Genomic DNA, 20841 nt, shown 5'->3' on the forward strand with positions numbered 1-20841 from the left:
ATACCCTCCCCTCCTCCGCTATAGGCGGTGGCCGCGGTTGTGACGTCACGCGGCCCCACCCCGCGGGCGCGGCGCGTCCCGGCGGGGTCAAAGCGCCTGCGCGGTGGGTGGGTCAGTCACGTGGCTGGCGGCGCAGGCGCCCCGGCTGACCCGGAAGTGCCTGGCGCGGCGGCGGCGGCGGCGGCGGGAGCGCGGAGCGAAGCAAAGCAGCGGGGACTGCGCCCATGTCGGGCTTCGACACTAACCCGTTCGCCGACCCGGTGGACGTCAACCCCTTCCAGGTGGGCACCGGGCCCGGGCGGCCCCTTCCTCCCCCTCTCCTGCCCGCCGCCGGCGGCGGGACGTGGCACTGACTGAAGCATCGCTGGCCAATGGCGGCGCCGCTTCTCCACGCCGCGGCCAATCAGGGAGAGGGGGTGGGATTAGGGGGGGCGTGCTGACCGGGACCGGGACCCCCCCCGCAGGGCCGTGCTGCGGGGCCGGGACCCCCGGGACCCCCTGGGGCCTGCCCGCCCCCGCCCCGCTTATCCCCCTCTGGCTCCTCCTTTCTCCGCGGCTGGGTGTCCCGGGGGGGTCCCGGGCAGCCCCGGGGGTCCCCGCTCCCCCTCCCCAGCCCCCCGCAGGGGGGGTGTGATCCAGGCGGGGTCCGCCCCAGCTCTGCCCGCTGGCGCTGGGAGCCCTTCCCGCCGTCGCTTGCTCGAAGCCCCCATTTCTCCCCTCCTCCTGTGGAGGAAGGGTCTCACGTCGTTCTCTGCGTCGAGCCTCAGCTGCCCCCCGCCTCTGCTGGCTTTGGGGAGGGGGGCTCAGCGCCAGCGGCCTGCCCCTGCCTCGGAGGATGCCGAAACGGTTGCGGATGCCCAAGTTGTAGAGGTCTTAAAAATAATGCAGCCAGAGACCTCTCTTGGCTGCGCTACACGGCGGTCTCGCCGACTGTTGGGTCCCTTTGGGGTCTGTTTTTAAGGTGCTGTAGCGTCGGCTCTTAAAACTGAGCCCGTAAGGCAAAATGCATCCTTTGGCTGTGGCTTTCAGGGGCCAAAGCCTTCGGGGTTCTCGGAGACTTTGCTTTCACCGGGTTTCTCCTCTATGGGATTAACCTCCGTGCTCGGAAACGTGGGGTCGTTTACGCAGGGAGTTGGCCGGGAACGGCGTCTTGGACCTGACTGATGTGGCGGTGGTGTGAAAACGAGTGTCCGGGCTTTGACTTTCATCAGCGAGCGGCTGCGGGTGCTGCCTTACCTTTGCGGTTTGGCTGGGACGTAATCTGCAGGAAGGGGTGATTTCCTGACCTCTGATTTCGTGGCCAAGCCGAAACGAAACTGTTTGTTGATCAGGCTCAGTGTTTTGAGGAATCAAAATGAAATTGGAAGAGAAAAATCCTTTCTCTTCCTCACCTTCATTTTAATGCGCTCCCGTGTGTCTCGGGAAGGGTTTGGATGACCGTGTTCCTGTAATATTCCCTCCGTGGTGGGGGAATATAGGGTGGCTTACACATACAGTCGCTGTTCCTGTGGGGATTTATTGCTTTGGCACTGAGGAAGTAAATATTCTGTTGGTCTAAGCACGTTATAGCTGCCCCGGTATCTGACCGAACAGGGCTGTGCTCGTGCTTTACTCACTGTTTAAACAACACAGATTGGACGCAATTTACAACAGATAACTCTGACGTCAGGCTCATTTTTTTGAGGACAAACCTACGTCGCACCGTGGCTGCCCCTGTGATTGTCTGACGGCTCTTTGCAGCTATAGCTGGTGGCAGATTTTGTATCCTCCTTCCGGGAGCGTGAGGTTTTGTGTTCACCTTTGTCCCTTTTTTTTTTTTGAAGAAAAATTTCCCCAGTCATCAGCAGCTGGGCGTGAGGAATCTCCGACTGCTGCTGCCCGCAGCCTCGAAGCTGTCTCTCCGATTTGAAAATGGTATCTCACGATGTAGGACGGCGCTGCCCCGGTCTAGTAAATCTGACGAAACGAGCCCGTTCCCTGCCGGGGTTTGGATCCACGTGCTGGCTCGGGGCTGTGCAGGGCTGGGGGGACGGTATGCCTGCCCGGCAGGCGCTGACATCCCCTTCCACACGCTCTGGAGATCTTGCTGAAAGACTAGAAGCGTCCTCACCCTCCCAGCCTTGTCAGGCTGATGAATATCTCTTGGGCAGGGTATCAGGGTTGTCTTTCCTTGTTGTGGATCCCAGTACGGCGCTTCATACTCGGCGAATCCTGACATAACTGGGGATCTTTGGCTTTTAAGGAGACTTTGTTCATGATGTTCAATAAGCTTGGTATAAAATAAGCTGGTTTGGTCCTGTTAAAAATATCTCTGGCTGTTCTTTCTGTTACTTATTGTAACCGGTTAACGAGAGATGGTTAACGGCCTTCGTTTATTCAGTAACCTGCTATAAGAGGCAGCTGCCTCCAAAACTTTGATGCAAGCTTCAGACGGGGCTGGAAACTTCCATCCTCTTTAAAGGTATCGATAATAAAATCCTTGAGGTTTCTCTCAATGCATCTTCCAGGCAGTGGCAGTGCTCTGAGGTCCGCGCTGGTGGCTGACTGCAGGACTGGTGATATTTGGGGCCATTACTGTGATGTTTAGACAACCGTGTTAAGTTCCAGGTGATTCTCGTTTGAGTTCTCTTGCCTTGATCTCATCTAGAGAGGCATCTCGGTTTGTTTTGTTTCTTTAACCTGTGGGAACGGAAAGAAATGGAAGAATATCCTTTCTTGCACAAACCTGTTGTATCAAAATCTTCCAGCAGCTCTGCAGGCTGGCACAGTGCGACAGCAACTTTGTATTTGCATTAAACACTGCGTTTGAAAACAGTTCTAATCTTCATGTCAGTAGCATTTGGTCCAAATACAAAATTATTCTGCACTGGGGAATTTGAAGTCATGAAAAATGACATCGCGTATCCCTGCCGCTTGTGGAAGCGATGGCAGGAAGGGCAACAAGCGGGGATCTGCTCGCTGGCATTCTGCCGATCGATCCAATAACTGACTTGTGAGCACGAGGTTTGTGGCTGGCTGTACTTATTTAATGGAACGGAATAGCTGGAGAAGTAAGAGAGCCTTCAGGTCCTCCTGAAGCAGGAAACAAGTTGAGAGGAATTGCTCGAGTCTAACTGGGGGTGCTAACAACTAAACCCTCCGAAAGGAAAGGCACGTGGGGCCTTTGGAGCAGAGCGCAGAGCGCCGTTACTTCCTCGGAGGAGGGACAGCCGGGTAACGTGGCTTCGAGTGGTTCAGTGGCTGAATTAAGTCCCCATTTCCCTGTCTCACAGCATAAAGAGTCAGGCTTGTTTCAAGAGGGTCAACTGTCCTTTAGTCTGTAGCTTGCAGAAAATAACTGTAAATTGTGAAGGTTGCGGGCAACTCCTCATTCATCTCCTCTGCGTTGCTCGTGCTTACTCATCCTTCACGCTGTGTAGTCCAGGCTGGCGGAAGCTGGTGCCTTTATATCGCCCTCAGTTTCACAGCCGCTGTTTTCCTTCCTGCCCTAGGCAGGGCACAGAGACACACGTCCAAGCACACTTCAGCTTTGTTGCGAATTCCCTGCTCTTTGTAGATCTATTTTAGACACGCTTGCGCAATAACAGGCAAGTTAAGCTGAGCTGCCTTGCCTTGGCCATACTGCCTGATTAATTTTTTTTTTTTTTTTCTTTTTTAAAGCTACGCAGTAAGATGGGAGGTCGTCTCCCTTTGGAATCAAACAGTTCTGCAGCTGGAAGCAGCGAAACGGGGGTGCTGCTCTCCCTGCCCTGCTTAGGCCACTGGCAGCCTGCCCTTTCGATAGCAGTGCTGCGCTGGTGGGCCTCCGCTTCGTTCAGGGGCTTTCTTTTTGAATGGAGGTGAGCGAGGGGAAGAAAGAAATGTGTGTTTTGCCTCAGTATTCTAGTGTTTCCCCTTATTTCTGAGCACTTTCCTCCCAGCCTGACCATTCAAGCTCTTAAAGTGGTTATGCAGCCTTTGCTTTCCTCTTCCTGTACCTTTAAGGGAGTTTCTCTTCATTGTGCAGTCGTCTTCTGCTGGACTTTAGTCAGGCTGGGACCTCGCCTGGTCTGGATTAAAGGGTATCGTGCTAGCACGCAGTAGCTATCATGCGTTAACTGACTTGTAAGCTTGTGTCGACGGCCCATGCGTCCGCGAAACTGGTTAAGCTAAAGCCTCCGGAGGAGTGAGTGGTGAAACAAAACCTGTGCCTTGAGTCCTTCCAGCCCTTCTTTCCAGCGTGGCCGTTCTGCTGGTGCTCCCCACTTCTTACAGCCCTGCCTGGCCGGGGAGTTGTACTTCATCCAGCAGCATCCGAAACATCGTCTGAGATCCCTCAGCCTGGAGTGATTCATAAACTAGTGCAACCTGTTGCGTAGGGAGTGCCTGCTATCGAGGAGATGTGTGAAGTTACTCATTAACTGTTCTGTACGCCTCTTGCTCAGCAGAAGGCTGCGCTAAAACCCCGGGGAATGGCTCCAGCAGGTTGCAGACAAGCCAAATGATTTTTCTGCAGCGCTCGGACTCGGTCAGCCTCTGCATGCCTCGATTGCTCACTCTTTCCTTGTCGCAGCCTCAATTGCTTCTCACCCCATTAATCACAAAATTAAAATGACTGATCTTCAGACACGAGTTGCTGGGGGAGGGAGGGAGGGATAAAAAGCCACTTTTTCTTTTTTTTTTTTTTTACCCAAACCCAGCTATCAGATTGCCAGACTCTTCTCGCAGTAGGATTTCAGAGTTCAGAAAGTACCTTGTTTCTCTAATAACTGGGGAGAGAAACGCTCCAGAGGTCCAAGACTGGCTATTAAAGAGGGATCTTTTATGGAAATAGAGTGTATAAAAGAAGAAATAAAAATAGTTACGTGCATTGCAGGTGAGGGAAGAAAGGCGTTTTTGGCAGAGGTGCAGAGCGCCTTTTTTTAAACAATCGCAGTGTTTGATGGAGACAAGTAGGAGATGCTGTGAGTACAGGTGAATGCAGCTGTTATGCCGGCAGAATTAAAACCTCCAAAAGTAATTGGTGTCACACCTCCAGCTCAACTTTCCTGGGTGTTTCGCCTTTTCGGAGCAGTCGTTGGCATTTTAGCTTGCTGGTCCAAACGCTCTGGGTGGCAGCTGACACCTATCAGCCAGGACCAGTCGTACCTGGAAACTCGTTTTGTGAGGCTCTGCTGTGCTTTGTGGGTCCTCACTCGCTTTGTGGTGCGGGTGAGGTTTGGGAGGTGGTCCCAGGTGTTCAGCACCTCTCCGACTGTGGGTGAATGAATCCGTGTCCCGCTTCAGGTCTCTGGAAATGAGGAATAACTTGCTGTAGGTAAGCGGTAGGAATCTGCAGAAAGGGCTCCTGTGCCCAAAGCTTGTTGTAGTTCTTCAAATGTACCTCTTGGCGGAACAGGAGGTTACTTCTGCCCACAGACCTTGCCTTGCCGATAGTCATTGCCTTGGTTATTTAAATTCCTTGCCAGCCAAGGCCATCCACCTGTGGCGGGGTGCGTTTCACCCCATCGTGTTCCCAGTTAACAAGTGGATGGAAGGCAGGCAGCGTGGATAACGTATAAGCTAATGATGACCTGTATCCGATGCTGATTTGTCTTTGCTCTCTCTCCTTTCAGGATCCCTCGGTGACACAGCTCACAAACACTAGCCAAAGTGGCTTGGATGAATTCAACCCCTTTTCTGAGAGCTCCCAGCTGGTACGTGCCATGTGTCTTTGCACTAGGTATCTTGGTGGTGGCTTTAGCAGTGTAGAAGGTCCCTTGGTAGGTGCAGCTTAAAAGAAGAAGAGTGAGGCGTTCGCAGCTGATTTCCCCACGGACAGTAGTTCATTGCGTGCGTGGCAAGCTGCAAGGAACGGCTCCTGCACTGGAGCACTAATAAACTCCCAGCTGGAGCTCTCCACTCACGTGGAACAGCTTCTCTCAAACTCGCTGCTGGCTCATAGTAAAGCTATATGAAGTGTGAAGGGGAAGATGTTTTGTGGCAGGACGCATCAATATTTATTTGGTTTCTGGGTTGGGGGCTGAACTACCGTGGCGATATCATTGATGGGTTGCCGCAAGAACTTCATTCTTATTTCCTGGCTGCTCTCGTGTTGAGATGGGGAAAAGGAGAACAGGAAACTAGCGTAAAGCAATATTTGCAGTTCAGGCAACTGATCAAAATCCCTTTTTGTTTGTCCTTTGCCTAATACCCGTAATCCTCAGGTGCTGCTCCCCCAGTGCATTAAGGAACTAACAGAATTTTGCAAGTGCAGAATTGCTTCCTGCTAGTGCTTTCTGGTTTAGTAGTGCTAAAACTTGAACTATCCTTTGCTAAAAGAAGCCATATGTAATGTTTTTGCCTTGTTGCTTGTGATTTATATGCAGACAAATGCAGCACGGACGACACCAGCCACGCAGCCCTCTGGCCGCTCGCAGCCTGCTGTTCTGCAGACGTCCGTGGAGCCCACTCCCCAGGTATGGCACCCCCTCGCTGCCGCCTTCCCAAGAGCTGGGCTGGAGAGCGTGAAGGGGCTCCCGTGGGCCTCTGGAGGCACGTGGGAATAGGAGGGGAATGGGATTCTCTGGGGTTGGGTGTGGGAAGCTGCACCTGATCTTTTAAACTTGCACTTGTACCTGCCCTCTGAAGCAGATCTCTGTAGGGAATACATAACGCAATTCTTTTTATGCCTTTTCCCTGTCCCTCTGGTGGCAGAGCTCACTTTGCCTTGTATCCTGTATGCTCTGGCCTCCCTCTGCAAACACTGAAACCTATCCTGCTAATGCTTTTAGCTCAGTTCTGGTGACTGGTCAGGCACGCTCGGTTCCAGGAGTGTAAATGCAGTCTAGCTATACGTTGCAGCCGTTGCTTAGACTGGCTAGCAAGTACCCGACTGCCAGGACCACCTCACCCAAAGAGCAGAGAAGCCGAGGCTGACAGGAGAAAGGATCGGTTCTAAGAATAGTAAACAGGTAGAAGAGATGCTTAAGAGGTGCGGTAGACAGCCGTCTTGCCTTTCCTTTGAACCTCCGCTCCTAGCTGGGAAGGGAATTGTCCTGGTAAACTCGGGAGTCCTGCTCACTGCTCTACTGCAAGGCACTTAGGGCGATGAGGCAAACCGGGAGATAGAAGAAGCCGCAAGAAAATCGTAGCTTTGCTGAAAGGGAAGGGCACAGAGGATGGGCAGCAGACTGGATAGCCTCTTGAGGACTCTTCCAGCCCTATCTTCCCGTGGGATAAGACAGGAACGTCTGGGTGGAGTTCTGCGTTGATCTTGATTTTTGTCCTCCAGCAGGTAAGGCAGAAAGCCTCAAGATGTCTCAGATCAGCCACGGGTATTCAGCTTTCAAGTTGTCCTCAACCCTTGCTATTGAATTGCCTTTGCTTCTGCTCCAGTTTGGCATCTGGTGTGTTTGCTGGTGGTATTGCCGCTGCCTCCGTTAGGGAAGGGCTTACCTTTTTCTCCCCCTACTTTAGGCCGTGGCTGCGGCAGCACAGGCTGGGCTTCTTCAGCAGCAGGCAGAATTAGAGAGGAAGGCAGCTGAGTTGGAGAAGAAGGAAAGGGAATTGCAGAGTAACGCAGCCAGCATTAATCGTGAGTAGCGTTTCCTGCAATGCCCTGCTCGCGATGAGTGTGATGCCCAGGGAAGCCTGGCTCGCTTGGTTTGTCAGGGTTTGATGAAGGCTCAGCCTGTCCAAGTATGTGCAGCTTTTTTAGAAGCTGTGTGTGTCTCCTCTAGTCCTTCGCAGCTGTGGCAACCCTCTTGGGACTGTACCTGTCATCCCATAACTTACAAGATGGGACGTGAGCTGAGAGATGAGGTGCTGGAGACCAGCTCTGGTGGGTCTCTGCCCTCGAGCGCGCTCTCAGCATCTGCATTTGGCCATGTTAAGTTCTTCAAACACCAATTTTTTTAGATGTGTCTGAGCTGTTGTGTGGTGCTGCCACGTTAAGGCTTTTCACTGAGAGCAACAAAGCTTTTTTTTCAGTCTCGAGGCTCTCTCTAAACCATATTTTCCCCTAATCTTGGTTTTAAATGACTGAATCTGGACTTGTGGTGCTGCGTGGCGATGGTTGTGATAGCCCTTTGGCCATTGCAGGGGAGTTCTGCCTCCCGTGGAGGAAAGCCCTCAAACTGGGCTGGTCTGCCTCGCGGCTGCCGGCAGAGTTAACGCGTCCCTGCTGCGCTGCCTGCTCAAACCTGCCGAGACCGAGCCTCCTCCAAGGCCTTAATGTCAGTGCGAAGGAATGGCTACTTGCAAATTATGGCGCGCGAATGAATCTTGCAATGAGAGAAGAGCAAGTGAAGAACTGCTCCTTTCTCCTTTCCGCAGCGAGGCAAAACAACTGGCCACCTCTTCCCAAGAAGTGTCCGATCAAGCCGTGTTTTTATCAGGATTTTTCTGCAGACATCCCAGCTGACTACCAGCGGATATGCAAGATGCTGTATTACTTGTGGATGTGTAAGTAATAACGTGAACTGCAATAAAAATTCTTTCTAGGAGATTCTGTATCAAATGCTGAGCTTTGCCCTTATAGTAAATTCTGTAGGTGTTATCTGCAAGGGTAAAATAATGTCTCCCTTCCTTTTTTACGAAGGCAAATGTAAAGGACTCCAAGTTTGTGCTTTGGGAACAGCTCATTCATGACAAAATTTTGCTTGTTGTTTAATGGAGACTTTAACAACTCTCCTGAGACTCTGAAAGACAGCGGATAGCGCAGTTCAGAGATTAGGTGCAAAACAGTCTCAACCGTATTTGTCCATTTTGGTGCTCTGAAGAGATTTAAGATTTGGTTGTAAGCAGCAGGATCAGATGAAGTTCTTAGGTTAAGCTCCGTTTTCCTTTCAAGGGAGGCAAGGAAATTAGATGGCCCAAAGTCTCCTTAATTTCTGCAGAGGTCCACGTGTTCAGTGAGAGATTAGGGATGCTGCTGAGTTTTCCAGGAACTTACTGATGGTTTTTCTCTCGCTCCCATGCCGAACAGTGCATTCGATTACCCTGCTCCTAAACCTGCTTGCTTGCCTGGCGTGGTTCACAGTCCAGACGGAAAGAGGAGTAGACTTTGGTCTCTCGATCCTGTGGTTTATTTTATTCACCCCTTGTGCCTTTCTCTGTTGGTACCGACCAATTTACAAGGCTTTCAGGCAAGTACTATTTTCTTCCATAACAGGGATGTATCTTTTAGTGGCAGGACCTTTGGTTTTATCTGTTCCGATTGTATATTGCCTGCAGGATTTTTCCAGCTCTTTGCATTGTTAAATAGATTAAACCCACTTGTTCCTGAACTTATTAGAAGTATCTGATGGAACTTAATTATGGTGGTCCTTTTTCATCTTGAAATCCAAGCCTAGCCAGTCATAGGGTCCTACTTTTTTATTAATTTCTGAGAAACTGTTTGGTACAGTGATGTGTTGAGCACAGCGCGTGTGTTAAGGAAGCTGTCTTCACCCCATCTTGTGCTGGGGAGAGCGGTGGTTTTGCGATACGCAGTGGACATGTTGTAAGCTGCGTAAGTTCCTCCCGAAATCGCCTCCCCTTCGCAGCTTTCCCCTGGAGAAAGGAGTTCGCTGAAATTGTTTCCCTCCCCTTAGAGAAGGGAGTCTGTGCAGGGATCGTGTCCCTGGGTTTCACTCCTGCTGCTGTCTCTCCTGCAGGTCTGACAGCTCCTTCAGCTTCTTCGTCTTCTTTTTCATCTTCTTCTGCCAAATAGCAATCTACATCATCCAGGCTGTCGGCATTCCTGGCTGGGGAGACAGGTAAGCGTGGCTTCGTGTGCTGCCGTGTCACAGCCCTGCACGGATGCTTTTTCTCACCAGGGCTGTGACTGTCGGCAGCTTCGGGGTCTGTTTCTGACAGCTGTCTGTTCGTTCTCCCGTGGTTTTCCTCTCTCGCCTGATAGGCGGCTTTGGCAGGTCCCAGCTGGGCTGCCTCTCTCCTCCGCTCTTCCTGTCCTCGTCCCAGCAAGGGCACCTACCTTTGCTGCTGCGCTGAAAGGAGTATCTGAAACCTTCCGCGCCTCCTCTGCTGCCTTCCCCCTCGCTTAATACACATGATACTTATCCCTTCTTGATGCTGAGCCTCTGGTGTTGACAGCGTCTGCCTTGTGTTAAAATAGAGGCTGTAGCGTGGGGGATCTCTGACCCGGAGTCTGGGTACGGCTTAACTCGATCCTGCTGCTAGCAGCCTGATTCTGTCCCCAAACTCTTCCTGAATTTCTCTCGAGTGCGTTGTCGGTGAGCTGTGCTTCAAAAAATAAGCAGAGAGGGTTTTATCCTCACCCGTCCTTGATGGCATTGTACAGAAGGGTGAGGAGCCTGGGCTTCTGGCGTGGGTCCAACAGGCCTCTTGTCAGCAGTTCTCCCCGGCAGCCAAAGCACTGGCTTTCTTTTCACCTTGCTGTGTTGATCAGATTCCCGAGTTACCGTGAACAGTGAAAAGGTTAACAGCTAGTGGTTTTCTCCCGAGGGGGAGCCTTCAGGTGATGAGCGCGGTGAAACTGCTGTCTATTTTTGCCTGCTGCCTGCAGAACGGCTCATGGGCAAAGCTGTCCTCGTGCTCCCTCCCCTGCTAGCTGCTGCCGCCTTAGTCACGGGGGACGGGGAGGGGGCAGTCCGTTTTTAGTCTGACTTCGGAGAGCGTGTGTTGAGCTTTCTGCTACATTTCCTCGAGCCAGACAGTGCGTTTATTTTTGGCTGTCGTGCATGGTGTGCCTTTCCGCTTCCTTATAATGAGCAAGAAGTTGTGCGGCACGTCGACTGGGATGGTTTGGCTCACTTGATTCCCTCTCTCCTGGTGGCACACAGCTTGCTTGGTTTAGCAGTTGGAAAGATTCCTTTCTCCGGCACCCAGGAGGGTGTTTTGAGTGAGGCATCTTGGTATTTTTACCCTCAGCCAAGTGCTGATAACTCCCAGCATCCGTCCGGCCCCTTCCCTTCAACAACTGCCAGTTTCCTTCTTTCTGTAGCTCTTTACTTCATCCCTTCCTTCCTTTTCCTCCCCCTCCCAACACTTACATCCCTGGCCACGCAGAGCTGTCACGGTGACATGTAGGTCTAGGCTCCAGATCTGCCAGCTGATCTCTTCCAATTTAGATGTTCCAGCCTATCCTCCCGCTACTTGGCTGAGAGAAGGTGCCCGTGGAAGTGATCTCTGACAGCGCCAAGGGGTTTGATCGCTGTTTAAGGGGGGGTGGTCCAGGGGCCAGGGCTGTAACGCGGGTGGGGTGAGCATGGTTCTCTTGTGTAGAGGTGGATTGCTTCTAAAAATGAAGCCCCCAAACGAGTGCCTGGATGAGCTCTGGGTCCCTGTTTCCACAGCCGTCATGTCTGGGTTTGCGCTTCCCTGTAACCTTCCCCCGAGGCTCTTGTGCAACCCTCGGTGCCTCTTCTCCCTCTGCTCCATCTCGTCCTGTGAATCGAACGCTCGCGGAGCTCGCCCTGCTCTCCTCTCTCTTGCAGCGGCTGGATTGCGGCGCTGTCTGAGCTGCACGGGAACCTGGCCGTGGCTGTTATCATGATGGTGGTGGCAGGATTCTTCACGCTGTGCGCGGTTCTCTCGCTCTTCCTCCTGAAGCAGGTGAGTGGCTCGGAGGCAAGGCGAGGTCTCGGCTGAATTGCAGATCTGCAGGTCAGGCTGCTCCCAGGGTATCCTGGGGTTGCCACCTCCTCTCATCTCTCTGGGGATTAGCTTGCTTTTGAAGATGTAATCGGGGCACTGTCAGGTCAAGAGCTTTTAGTGAAAGTATTTTTTCCTTGCGCTTCCTGCATCGATGCCAAGTTGCTTGAACACGAAGGGGACTTGCAGGTGGGAAAGTAGCCTTTGGGGAGGGAACAAGAGGCACGGATGTTCAGTAAGGCACGCCGTTAACCGTGCACGGTAGAATAAAGGAGGGGGGTAGTAAGGCTTGCTGCATTGGCTGCTGCCCAGAGAAGATGGCCAGCGAGGTCCCAAACATCACCCTCGAACACGGACATCAAATTTCTTGCGCCTCCTTTAGCTTGAGTCTGTCCAGAGTTGGCTGAGCAGAGAAGGCCGTTGCTTTGTTCGGGTACCCAGGGCTTTGCAATCACTGTTACCACAATGTTGTGGGACTCTGCAAAGCCTGGCGGGATCCAAACGGGTGCCTTCCCGCTGGCTCCCAAACACAAGCCCCCCTTCCTCCTGCTGATCGACCACACGAGGGTTGCATTTCTGCAATTAACAGCAGAAATGTAGCTTTGGGGAAGGCAAGGACAGGCTGAACTGGTCCTGTTTCTATTGCTTCCTCCTCCTTTTCTCCTAAATTATCTTGAAGGAAATACCTGATGCTTGTAGTTGCAGGCACCTCCAGGTCCTGCCCTGCAAGTGTCTGTAAATGCAGAGGTTGTGTCCATACCATCTCAGTGCGGGGAGAGGAGTTTTTGGTCTGATGCTTGCCATTTTGCTGAGAGCTCTACATTTTACCACAAATGAGGGTCTCCTGAAATCTGCAGCGTCGTGTGCTGGGTGAGATGGAGCCAATGGCTCCAGCCCACCCTCTCCAGCTGCCAAGAGAGCTGGTTAGCGACAGGGCCGAGGAAAAGCAAGCAAGGTGTGTGCAGCAACCCGTACCTGCAGGCTGATTTCCCCCCCCCCCCCTCTTTGTTTCCCAGGTGCATTCCCTGTATCGGCGCACAGGAGCCAGTTTCCAAAGGGCCCAGGAAGAGTTTTCCCAAGGCATCCTCACCAACAGGGGCTTCCAGAATGCAGCGGCTGGGGCGGCCTCCTCAGCCGCACAGAATGCTTTCCGGGGAAACTAGCCCTGCCCGGGGCTGCCTCCCCCTCGCTTCCTCCGCCGTCGTCACCCCAACCTTCGTTTGTTTTCTAAAGATGCACTTTTCGGGGGTACCATGTTAGCTCTGTGATGCCGACTCCAGATGAGAAGAGGTCTGGTTGTTGTGTTTTTTTTTTTTTAGCTTCAGCTGGCCTACGTTTATGACGATTAGTTTTCCCTGTCTTGTTTTAGGGTGTGGGGAGATAGGGGAGACATTCTCTGAAGCAAATATATTTCCCTATCCAGGACATACTGAGTGTCAGCCTCTCTTCCTCCCCTCGCCCCGCCTGTAGCAGGAAGGCGAGGGGAAGCAGGTTTTTGATTTTACTCTCTTCTATTGGCCTTTGCTATGAAGAATTTGATTATCTGCTGTTTTGGGGGGGTTTTGTAACTTGCATGTCGTTTATGTCATTAATTTTAAGAGTGGAAAGTGTACTTCTGGTTTATTACACTTACACGATGATGCATTTTGACCTCTTAACTGCTATGGCTTCCTGAGAGTCGGGGTAACGTGGCACGAAGGAAAACGCGGGAGCAGGGCGGGTTAGGGGGGGCGGGGAAACTTCTTTCTCCTTGTCCCCCTGTGCCAGATCCCCCCTCCGCTTCCACGAGGATCCTGCAGACGACGGCCCTCGGGGCTCCCGTGCCCTTTCGCCAGCACCCACGGCACGGAGAGGGGGAGAAGGGCTCAGCGGGGGCTGAGTCTTCATCATGGCCTTAAACTGGGGGAGGGAGGGGAGAAGGGGTGGTTGTTTGACTCGCCAGCTCTGCTGTTCGGGAGCAGCGGCGCTGAAGACGCCAGCTCAAACACCGCGCGGTGCCTGCCATGTCCTTCTCCGAGGAACCTTGAGCGCCTGCCAGCTGAGAGCGTGAATGAATTTGTCTCCAGGGACAGCTCCTCCCTGCCTTCCTCCTCCCGTTTTTCAGCTGGGAAGGAACTGGTTTGATGTGTGTTTTAGCTTCCAAAGCCGCCTCCCGAGCTGGGGGATGTCCCTTTGGATGTGGATGAGGCACCCGGGTTGCGGCAAGGTGCGATGGGGGAGAGTTTCCACCCCCCTGCTCTCCAGCCCTGTGTGGGTATCGATGCGGGAGGGGGTTTTACTTGCAGACTTGACTTTGTGCTGCCCCTTTCTGTCCCCCCTGCCCGGGAGGGGGGGCTGCGTCCTGGGCCCCGTCGCGGGCTGGCAGAGCGTGTGCTGGGGTGGGGGGGCAGCCAGCAATCGGCATTCGTACACACCCCTTCCTCCGGTGTTATTTTTTTTTTTCCTCCATCTCATCTTTTCATGTAAAAAAAAAAAAAAAATCAATAATAAAATGTATATGTGCTCAGAAGAAAATCCCCCTCCTGCCTGCGGGGGGCGTGGTGAGGGGCGGGGGGCGTGGCAGGGGGCGTGGCCAGGGCCGGGGCGCGCCGGGAAGGCGGAAGCGCGGCGGGGGCCGGGGCCGGGGCCGGGGCCGGGGCGGGCATGGCCGGGGCCGGCTGGGCCCCGCCGCGCCTGGACGAGTTCATCCTCACCGAGCGCCTCGGCGCCGGCACCTACGCCACCGTCTACAAGGCTTACAGGAAGGTAGGGCCGGGCCCGCTGCAGGGACCCCCTCCCCGGCGGGGTGTCCCCCTCCAGCTCCCCTAAATCTGCCCCCCCCCCTCCCGTAGGACCCCCCCCTTTTCACAGCCCTCCATATGCGGTGCCATCCCTATAGCCCCTATATGGGACCTGCTGCCCCCAGCCTGGGACCTGCCCCCTGTCTCCCCCTTGCCAGACCTTCCCACCCGCGACCCCTCTGGCAGGCTGGGGAAGGACCCCCCCCCCCCCCGGGGGGCTGTTTGGGTGGGTGGGGGTCTCCAGGGTCGGCTCCCCTGGGCAGAGGGACACGCGCGAGGTGGTGGCCATCAAGTGCGTGAGCAAGAGGAGCCTCAACCGGGCGTCGGTGGAGAACCTCCTGACGGAGATCGAGATCCTGAAGACCATCCGCCACCCGCACATCGTGGAGCTCAAGGACTTCCAGGTGGGGCTGGGGGCTTGGGACTGAGCCAGCATCTGTCCAGCTCCGGTCCTGGGGTCCATCCCGGCTCCCCGAGGGTGTATCCGTGGGGCTCAGCGCCAGCAACTGGGCAAACCGGTCCAGGCGGACCCTGTGTGGGTGGGATACGCGGCGAGACCGGCCGGGGCGGCGTGACGGGGTCCCCTTTGCCTCCCAGTGGGACAGCGACCACATCTACCTGATCATGGAGTTCTGCGCCGGGGGGGACCTCTCCCGCTTCATCCGGATGCGCAGGATCCTCCCCGAGAAGGTGGCACGCATCTTCCTGCAGCAGCTCGGTGAGGGCACCCTGCCTGGCGCCCGCACCGGCTCCGTCGGGCACCCTTGCCGGGGATTTTGGGGGAGCAGGGCTCTTGGCACCGGGGTTGCCACGTGCCCGTCTGCCTACCCAGCCTGCGCCCTGAAGTTCCTCCACGACCGTAACATCTCCCACCTGGACCTCAAGCCGCAGAACATCCTCCTGAGCGCCCCGGAGAACCCCCAGCTGAAGCTGGCAGGTGAGGGCAGGTCCCCAGGGAGGGGCTGGGGGTGGCAATTCCTTCTCCCCCCCCTCTCCCACGAGCTCTCCTCGTCCCTTCTCCGGCAGATTTCGGGTTTGCGCAGCACATGTCGCCGTGGGACGAGAAGCACGTTCTGCGGGGCTCCCCGCTCTACATGGCCCCCGAGATGGTGTGCCGCCAGCAGTACGACGCCCGGGTGGACCTGTGGTCGGTGGGCGTCATCCTTTACGGTGGGCTTTTGCTTTTATCCCCCCCGCCACCCCGGGGCTTGGCTCGGGGCCGGTTTCCCCCCCTCCATCTCCCCCCGCCGCTCCCTTTCCCCCCCACAGAAGCGCTTTTCGGGAGGCCGCCCTTCGCCTCCCGCTCCTTCGCCGAGCTGGAGGAGAAGATCCGCAGCGACCGGGCGGTCGAGGTAACGCGGGATGGGATGGGGCCGGGTGGGATCTCGCAGCCCGGCCCCGTGCCGGGGCTGCGGCGGGGCCGTGGCCTCAGCCCCCTTCCCTCCCCAGCTGCCCAGCCGGCCCCTGCTCTCCCCGGAGTGCCGGGATCTCTTGGGACAGCTCTTGGAGAGGGACCCTTTGAGACGCATCTCCTTCGAGCGCTTCTTCGCCCACCCTTTTGTGGATATGGAGCACGTCCCCGGCCCTGAGAGCCTCTGCAAGGCGGTGAGCGGGGTGCTGGGGTGCTGCTCCCCGGGGATGCAGGGGGGCCGAGCCCTGAGCCCCCCCCCGCCTTGTCTCCCCCAGACCAACCTGGTGGTGGAGGCGGTGAAGAAGGATCAGGAGGGGGACGCCTCCGCTGCCCTCTCCCTCTACTGCAAAGCCCTGGAGTATTTTGTGCCGGCTCTGCACTGTGAGTCCACCCCGGGGGGGCTGCGTGGGACCCGGGCGGTGCTGGGTGCATTGGGGGGGGGCCAGCACCCTGGGGGAGACCAGTTTGCAGCCCCCCCACCCCGGTGTTCGGTCGCTCTCCCCCCCCGCAGATGAAAGCGATGCTCGCCGGAAAGAAGCCATCCGCGCCAAGGTGAGCCAAAGATCCCTGGGGAGGTGGGGGATGGCATCCCCTCGGCTTAGCTCGGTGAGATGCCCCCCCCCCGCCCTCTGTCCCCCGTGGCGGGGGTCCTCACCCCCCGCTGTGGGCAGGTGGGGCAGTACATCTCCCGAGCGGAGGAGCTGAAGGCGTTGGTCACCTCCAGCAACAAGAACCTCCTGCAGCAAGGGAACCCAGCCCGAGAGCTCCTTAAAGGTAGCGGTTTTTGGGGACCCCTCCCTCCCCCCCCAGCATCGACGGAGCAGGAAGGGGGCACCTGGTGGGGTTTGGGGCTGAAGGGTGGCTCTCGGGGGGGGGCTCCCCAATGCAACGTCCCCTTTTTGCAGAGATGGCCAAGGACAAGCCTCGCCTCTGCACTGCGCTGGAAATGGCTTCTGCCGCCATCGCTAAGGTCAGTCGTGGATTTGGGGGTCCCCTCTCCCCTTGAGTGGAAGGGGAAAGAGCAAACCCGGGTGGGGAGGGAGCCGGCGTATCCCCCTGGCTGCAGCCCGACCTCCGGGGTCTCTGGCAGGAGGAGGAAGGCAAAGACGACGGTGACACCCTGGAGCTCTACCAGCAGAGCCTGGGGGAGCTGCTGCTCCTCCTGGCCGGTGAGTGGTGGCCGTGGCGGGTGCTGCGGGGCAGGGGACGTGGCTGATCCGACGGCGCATCCCTCTTCCCTCTGCAGCCGAGCCGGCGGGGAGGCGGCGGGAGCTGCTCCACGCGGAGGTGAGTGCCAGCCGTGGGACAGCGGCTCCGTATGTCCCCGTTGGGACGGCTTTGAAGGGACTTTCCTCTTTCTCCGCCAGATCCAGACCCTGATGGCCCGAGCTGAGTACCTGAAAGATCAGATGAAGGTACGGCTGCCTGGGGGGCTCTGGAGCATGCTGGGGGGGCTCTGGAGCGTGCCTGGGGGGCTCTGGAGCGTGCCGGGGGGGCTCTGGAGCGTGCCTGGGGGGCTCTGGAGCGTGCCTGGGGGGGCTCTGGAGCGTGCCGGGGGGGCTCTGGAGCGTGCCTGGGGGGCTTTACAGGCTGGAAAACCCTCCTCTCCGCTTCCAGATGCGGGAGGCGCAGTCCCTGGGCAAGGAGGCGCTGGCGGAGCCCGTCCGGAGCAGTGAGTCCCCATCTCCGTCCCCTCTCGTCCCTTTGGAGGGGGCTTGGTGGAAAGGGCCTGGGGGAAGCGTCCCCCCTCGTGGCTGCCGTCCTGCGGCGGGGAATGTCCCTGCAGCTGCCGCAGCCGTGGGGATATCCCTGCCCGTGGGTAATCCCGACCCCGCACGCCCTCCTCTCCCCCGGCGTGGGGTCACCCGTGCCCGGGACCCCCCCGGGCTGGGTGATAGCGTGTACAGCCGAGTGAGTGCCCTCTGTGCCCGCCGGCACAGCCTGTACTTTGCAGTGACGCCCGGGAGCCGGCCGGCGGGATGCCGCTGGGATGCCGGCGGGATGCCGCTCACCGCCCCGGCGCTGCCGTGCAAAGAGATGCCGACGGCGGGGTGGAGGAAAGATGAGGCTTTTGTCCCGACCGCTTCAGGGTGACCGCCTCGGGGGCTCACCCTTGGGCTTCCACCCCCGGAGGGTCCCACGGGGGGTCCGCAGGACCATCTGCCCCTCTGCCTGGGCGCTGGCGTCAACTCATTTCCCAGCCCTGCCTCGACCGTCTGCTGCCGCAGCCTCCCCCGGCCACGGCGGGCGGGTTATTCCACTCTAATTCCCTCCACTGGCTGCGACGGGCTGGGTATTTTTATCCTGGCACCGGGCTCCGGCAGAATATCCCCCCTGCCAGCCGCATACGTTTCTTGCCTTTTCGGCTGGATGTTCCTTCCACCTCCCAAATTCTTCAGGGGGAACCCAGACCCACAAAACCCCGCCGGTGGCTCCAGGCTGTCGGTGACGGCAGGGGGTCGGGGACGCTGCCTGCGCCTGCCCTCCCCTGTGCCTTTCTCACCCGGCAACTACCTCTCTACACCTCGCCCAGCCTCGAGCACCCGATTGCGCTCTCCCAGCCCAGCCATACCTCCCTCTCGCTGCTGGAGCATCAGGGTTGAGGCTTTTGCTTCCTAAACCTGCCTGCGCCGGAGCCTGGCAGGTAGCCTCTGCGGTCATCATTTGTGTCACGAGGTGTTACCGGTGCTCAGCGGGGACTAATTGATCACGCGTGCTCCTCCGCGGGTACAGTCGTTGAATAAAACAGATGAGCAGCAATCAATCGCCTTCAGGGACAGAGTCGCAGGGCTGCAAACAGCGATACCTCCCCGAAGGCAGAGCGCGGCCGTCCTGCCTGCTCTGCTCCTCAGGGCTCTGACAACCCCAATATCCCAAGTGTATTCCCAGGAGCCCCCCCAGCCCTGCAGAAGTCATTTATCCGGGGTGTGAGGTCCTGCAACGCCAGGGACTTTTCTCAAAATCTACTGTATTTCAAGGGAATCTAATTTATTGTCTTTAATAAACACTTACTTTGTTTTCTCCAATTACTCCAGTCTCGGGTTTGTGCTTTAAGACCCAAGAGGGGTCTCCAGCCAAGCCCAGGACCAAGAGCCAGCCCTGGGGACCCCCCATCCCTGTCCCCCTGCCCAGGCCCGGAGCTGGGGGGTCCCCTCCTCTCCCCCCGCCAGCCCTACCCCCCCGAGCTCCCTGGGGACGCCAGGCAGCCACAGCAAGGGTTGACCTTGTTTTCGCTTCAGAGCTGCTTTCTGAGCGTGCCTATAAAACATGGAGCGGAACACCACGGAAGATTATGTAAAATCACATTTTCTCCTATAGATTTTGATGGGGGGTGAGGAACGGCTGGGCTGGGGGTGGGGGGGAAAGGCAGAGGGGCTGGAGCAAATGATGGGGTGATTTTGGGGGGGGGTCCAGGGGTGGTCTGAGCCGTGACCCCAGCACAGCTCCTCCTGAGGCTGCCTTCGCCCCGCTGCTGCCCCGTAACGTGGTTGCTTCCCCCCGCAGCCCAGCCTTTAGTCTGTGCCCAAGCCGTCGGAGAGCTTCCCGGGCAGATGTGGCAAGGCATCTTTATGACTTTTTTTATTATTATTATTATAATTATTATTATTTTGAGCAGAGATTATATCCTGAGGCTTTAAAGAGCTTTCAAACCCGCTGCCCTCCCCCGGCCCGTGGCTAGCGGAGGGCCGCCGGGGATGGCAGAACCGGCTGGCTGCGGCAGCCGGCGCGGATAATCGCATCTGCCTTTACGCTCTGCCGAAGACGCGGCCGAATCCGGCGCCTTTTGAAGCGGGGAGAAGCTCCGGCGGCTTCCCCGGGGGCGATGGAGCTCGGGGTGCCTCGGCTTTGTGTCGGGGGGGGGGGATGCGAGTCTGTTCCGCGGCTCGCAAAGCGCTGCCCAAATGTCCCTGCCCAGGGTGAAGGGACGGAGGCACGGAGCGAGCAGTCCCCAGCCCGGCAGCGCGGGGCCGGCTCCGGGCTCTGTCACCCGGCATGGCTTCGGCTCCGGCTGCCTTCTCCCATCGGTGTCACGCCAAAATCCGGTGGGTGCCGAAGCGGTCCTGCCTCCTCCCGCCATCCAGCCCTTGCAAAGGGCTCTTCCGACCCGGAGCCTCCCGTGCATCGCCCACGGGGCGGCTCCTGGGTCCAGATTGTCACCCGGAGAGGGACACAGGGGTGGCAGATGGGTTTGTCACCCGCCACGTACCAGCCCGTGGGTTACTCAGTGGTGGGAGTTCAAAGGCTTTTAAAGAAAGAGAGGGTTGGGGAAAGCTGGGGCAGTGCGTGGAGCCCAATCCTGGGCTCTCCAGTGCTCCTTAATCCAGTTTAATCCCAATACCCGGACCAGCAGTGGGATGGATGGGGCCATCCCTTCCCACAGCAGCTCCCGGGCAGATTTAATTGCCTGCAAAAAGAAAAACGAAGGGTTCAGCGGAGATCCCCCCATCCTTTGACGGCGGTTCATTTGCTTCGGCGCTTTAACGATTGCTCGTTTAATGCTTTGGCCGTTGGGGAAACGGCTCGCACCGTCCCGCGCTCACCGGCAGAAGGGAGGCCTGATCCTGCCGCGTGATGAGGGGCTGGAAGGGGGGAGCTCCGCTGCCCGCTGGCCGGCTATTTAGAAGCTCCGCTGCCTGGCAGAGATCCTCCAGCACCCAGTAAGGGCTCGCTCGGACAACTCCACCCCACACCTGGCCCCATAGCTTGGGGAATTATATAGGGGTTTATAGTGTGGAAGAGAAAAAATAGATTTTCTGCTTTAATCCATGCTAATTCTTTGCTTTACATTTTTTTTTTAGCCTGGGTATTGATGCCCGGGGCGGTTGTATGGCAAGAGCTGGCGAGGGCGAGCGGGCAGCCGGGGGTGCTGGGCTGCGGGGCTGCTCAGGGACCCAGCGGCGGGGGATGCTGGTGAACGGGCCGTGTCCCGAGGGGCGGGGGGCCGGGCAGGAGGAGGGCTGCCCACCCCTGCTCCCCCCATCCCAAACTCTCCTCCCCTGTACGGGCACCGGGCCAGCGATGGGAGCAGGGCTGGGGGCTCGGATCATCCTCGGAGCTCAGGCTGCTTTGCCG

At 57.0% G+C, this 20841-nt stretch overlaps 2 protein-coding genes across 4 annotated transcripts; both read left to right on the top strand.

Annotated features, from left to right (window-relative positions):
* The first annotated feature begins 114 nt into the window (after positions 1 to 114).
* SCAMP2 (secretory carrier membrane protein 2) lies at positions 115 to 13221 on the top strand. Its single transcript, XM_075160508.1, has 9 exons — positions 115 to 281; positions 5595 to 5675; positions 6348 to 6437; positions 7438 to 7555; positions 8296 to 8424; positions 8948 to 9107; positions 9618 to 9719; positions 11421 to 11538; positions 12594 to 13221. The coding sequence occupies exons 1-9, from the start codon at positions 225 to 227 to the stop codon at positions 12738 to 12740; spliced, it is 1002 nt and encodes a 333-aa protein (XP_075016609.1). The 5' UTR covers positions 115 to 224; the 3' UTR covers positions 12741 to 13221.
* An 857-nt stretch (positions 13222 to 14078) lies between these two features.
* On the top strand, positions 14079 to 18792 carry ULK3 (unc-51 like kinase 3). 3 transcript variants are annotated; one of them, XM_075160502.1, is made up of 16 exons: positions 14079 to 14322; positions 14621 to 14761; positions 14955 to 15075; positions 15190 to 15294; positions 15384 to 15527; positions 15627 to 15709; positions 15807 to 15962; positions 16044 to 16149; positions 16280 to 16320; positions 16440 to 16542; positions 16674 to 16738; positions 16859 to 16937; positions 17015 to 17055; positions 17136 to 17183; positions 17386 to 17440; positions 17709 to 18792. In XM_075160502.1, exons 1-16 carry the CDS (start codon positions 14221 to 14223, stop codon positions 17723 to 17725), a joined length of 1407 nt encoding a protein of 468 aa, XP_075016603.1. In that variant the 5' UTR covers positions 14079 to 14220; the 3' UTR covers positions 17726 to 18792. The 3 variants fall into 3 exon arrangements, with proteins under 3 accessions (XP_075016603.1, XP_075016604.1, XP_075016602.1); XM_075160503.1 differs by having other exon boundaries at positions 17136 to 17208; positions 17337 to 17440; positions 17709 to 17937; XM_075160501.1 differs by having other exon boundaries at positions 15384 to 15709.
* The last annotated feature ends 2049 nt before the right edge of the window (positions 18793 to 20841 follow it).

This window comes from Calonectris borealis, chromosome 11 (genome assembly GCF_964195595.1).
Source record: "Calonectris borealis chromosome 11, bCalBor7.hap1.2, whole genome shotgun sequence".
Lineage (NCBI taxonomy): Eukaryota > Metazoa > Chordata > Aves > Procellariiformes > Procellariidae > Calonectris > Calonectris borealis.

Excerpts from the sequence above, each read along its gene's own strand:
- SCAMP2 (XM_075160508.1), top strand. The coding sequence starts at position 225 with ATGTCGGGCTTCGACACTAACCCGTTCGCCGACCCGGTGGACGTCAAC. Across the intron at positions 9,720-11,420 it reads ATTCCTGGCTGGGGAGACAG|CGGCTGGATTGCGGCGCTGT; the intron begins GTAAGCGTGGCT and ends TCTCTCTTGCAG. Across the intron at positions 11,539-12,593 it reads CGCTCTTCCTCCTGAAGCAG|GTGCATTCCCTGTATCGGCG; the intron begins GTGAGTGGCTCG and ends TTTGTTTCCCAG.
- ULK3 (XM_075160503.1), top strand. The coding sequence starts at position 14,221 with ATGGCCGGGGCCGGCTGGGCCCCGCCGCGCCTGGACGAGTTCATCCTC. Across the intron at positions 15,295-15,383 it reads CCCCCAGCTGAAGCTGGCAG|ATTTCGGGTTTGCGCAGCAC; the intron begins GTGAGGGCAGGT and ends CTTCTCCGGCAG. Across the intron at positions 17,209-17,336 it reads GCTGCCTGGGGGGCTCTGGA|CGTGCCTGGGGGGCTTTACA; the intron begins GCATGCTGGGGG and ends GGGGCTCTGGAG.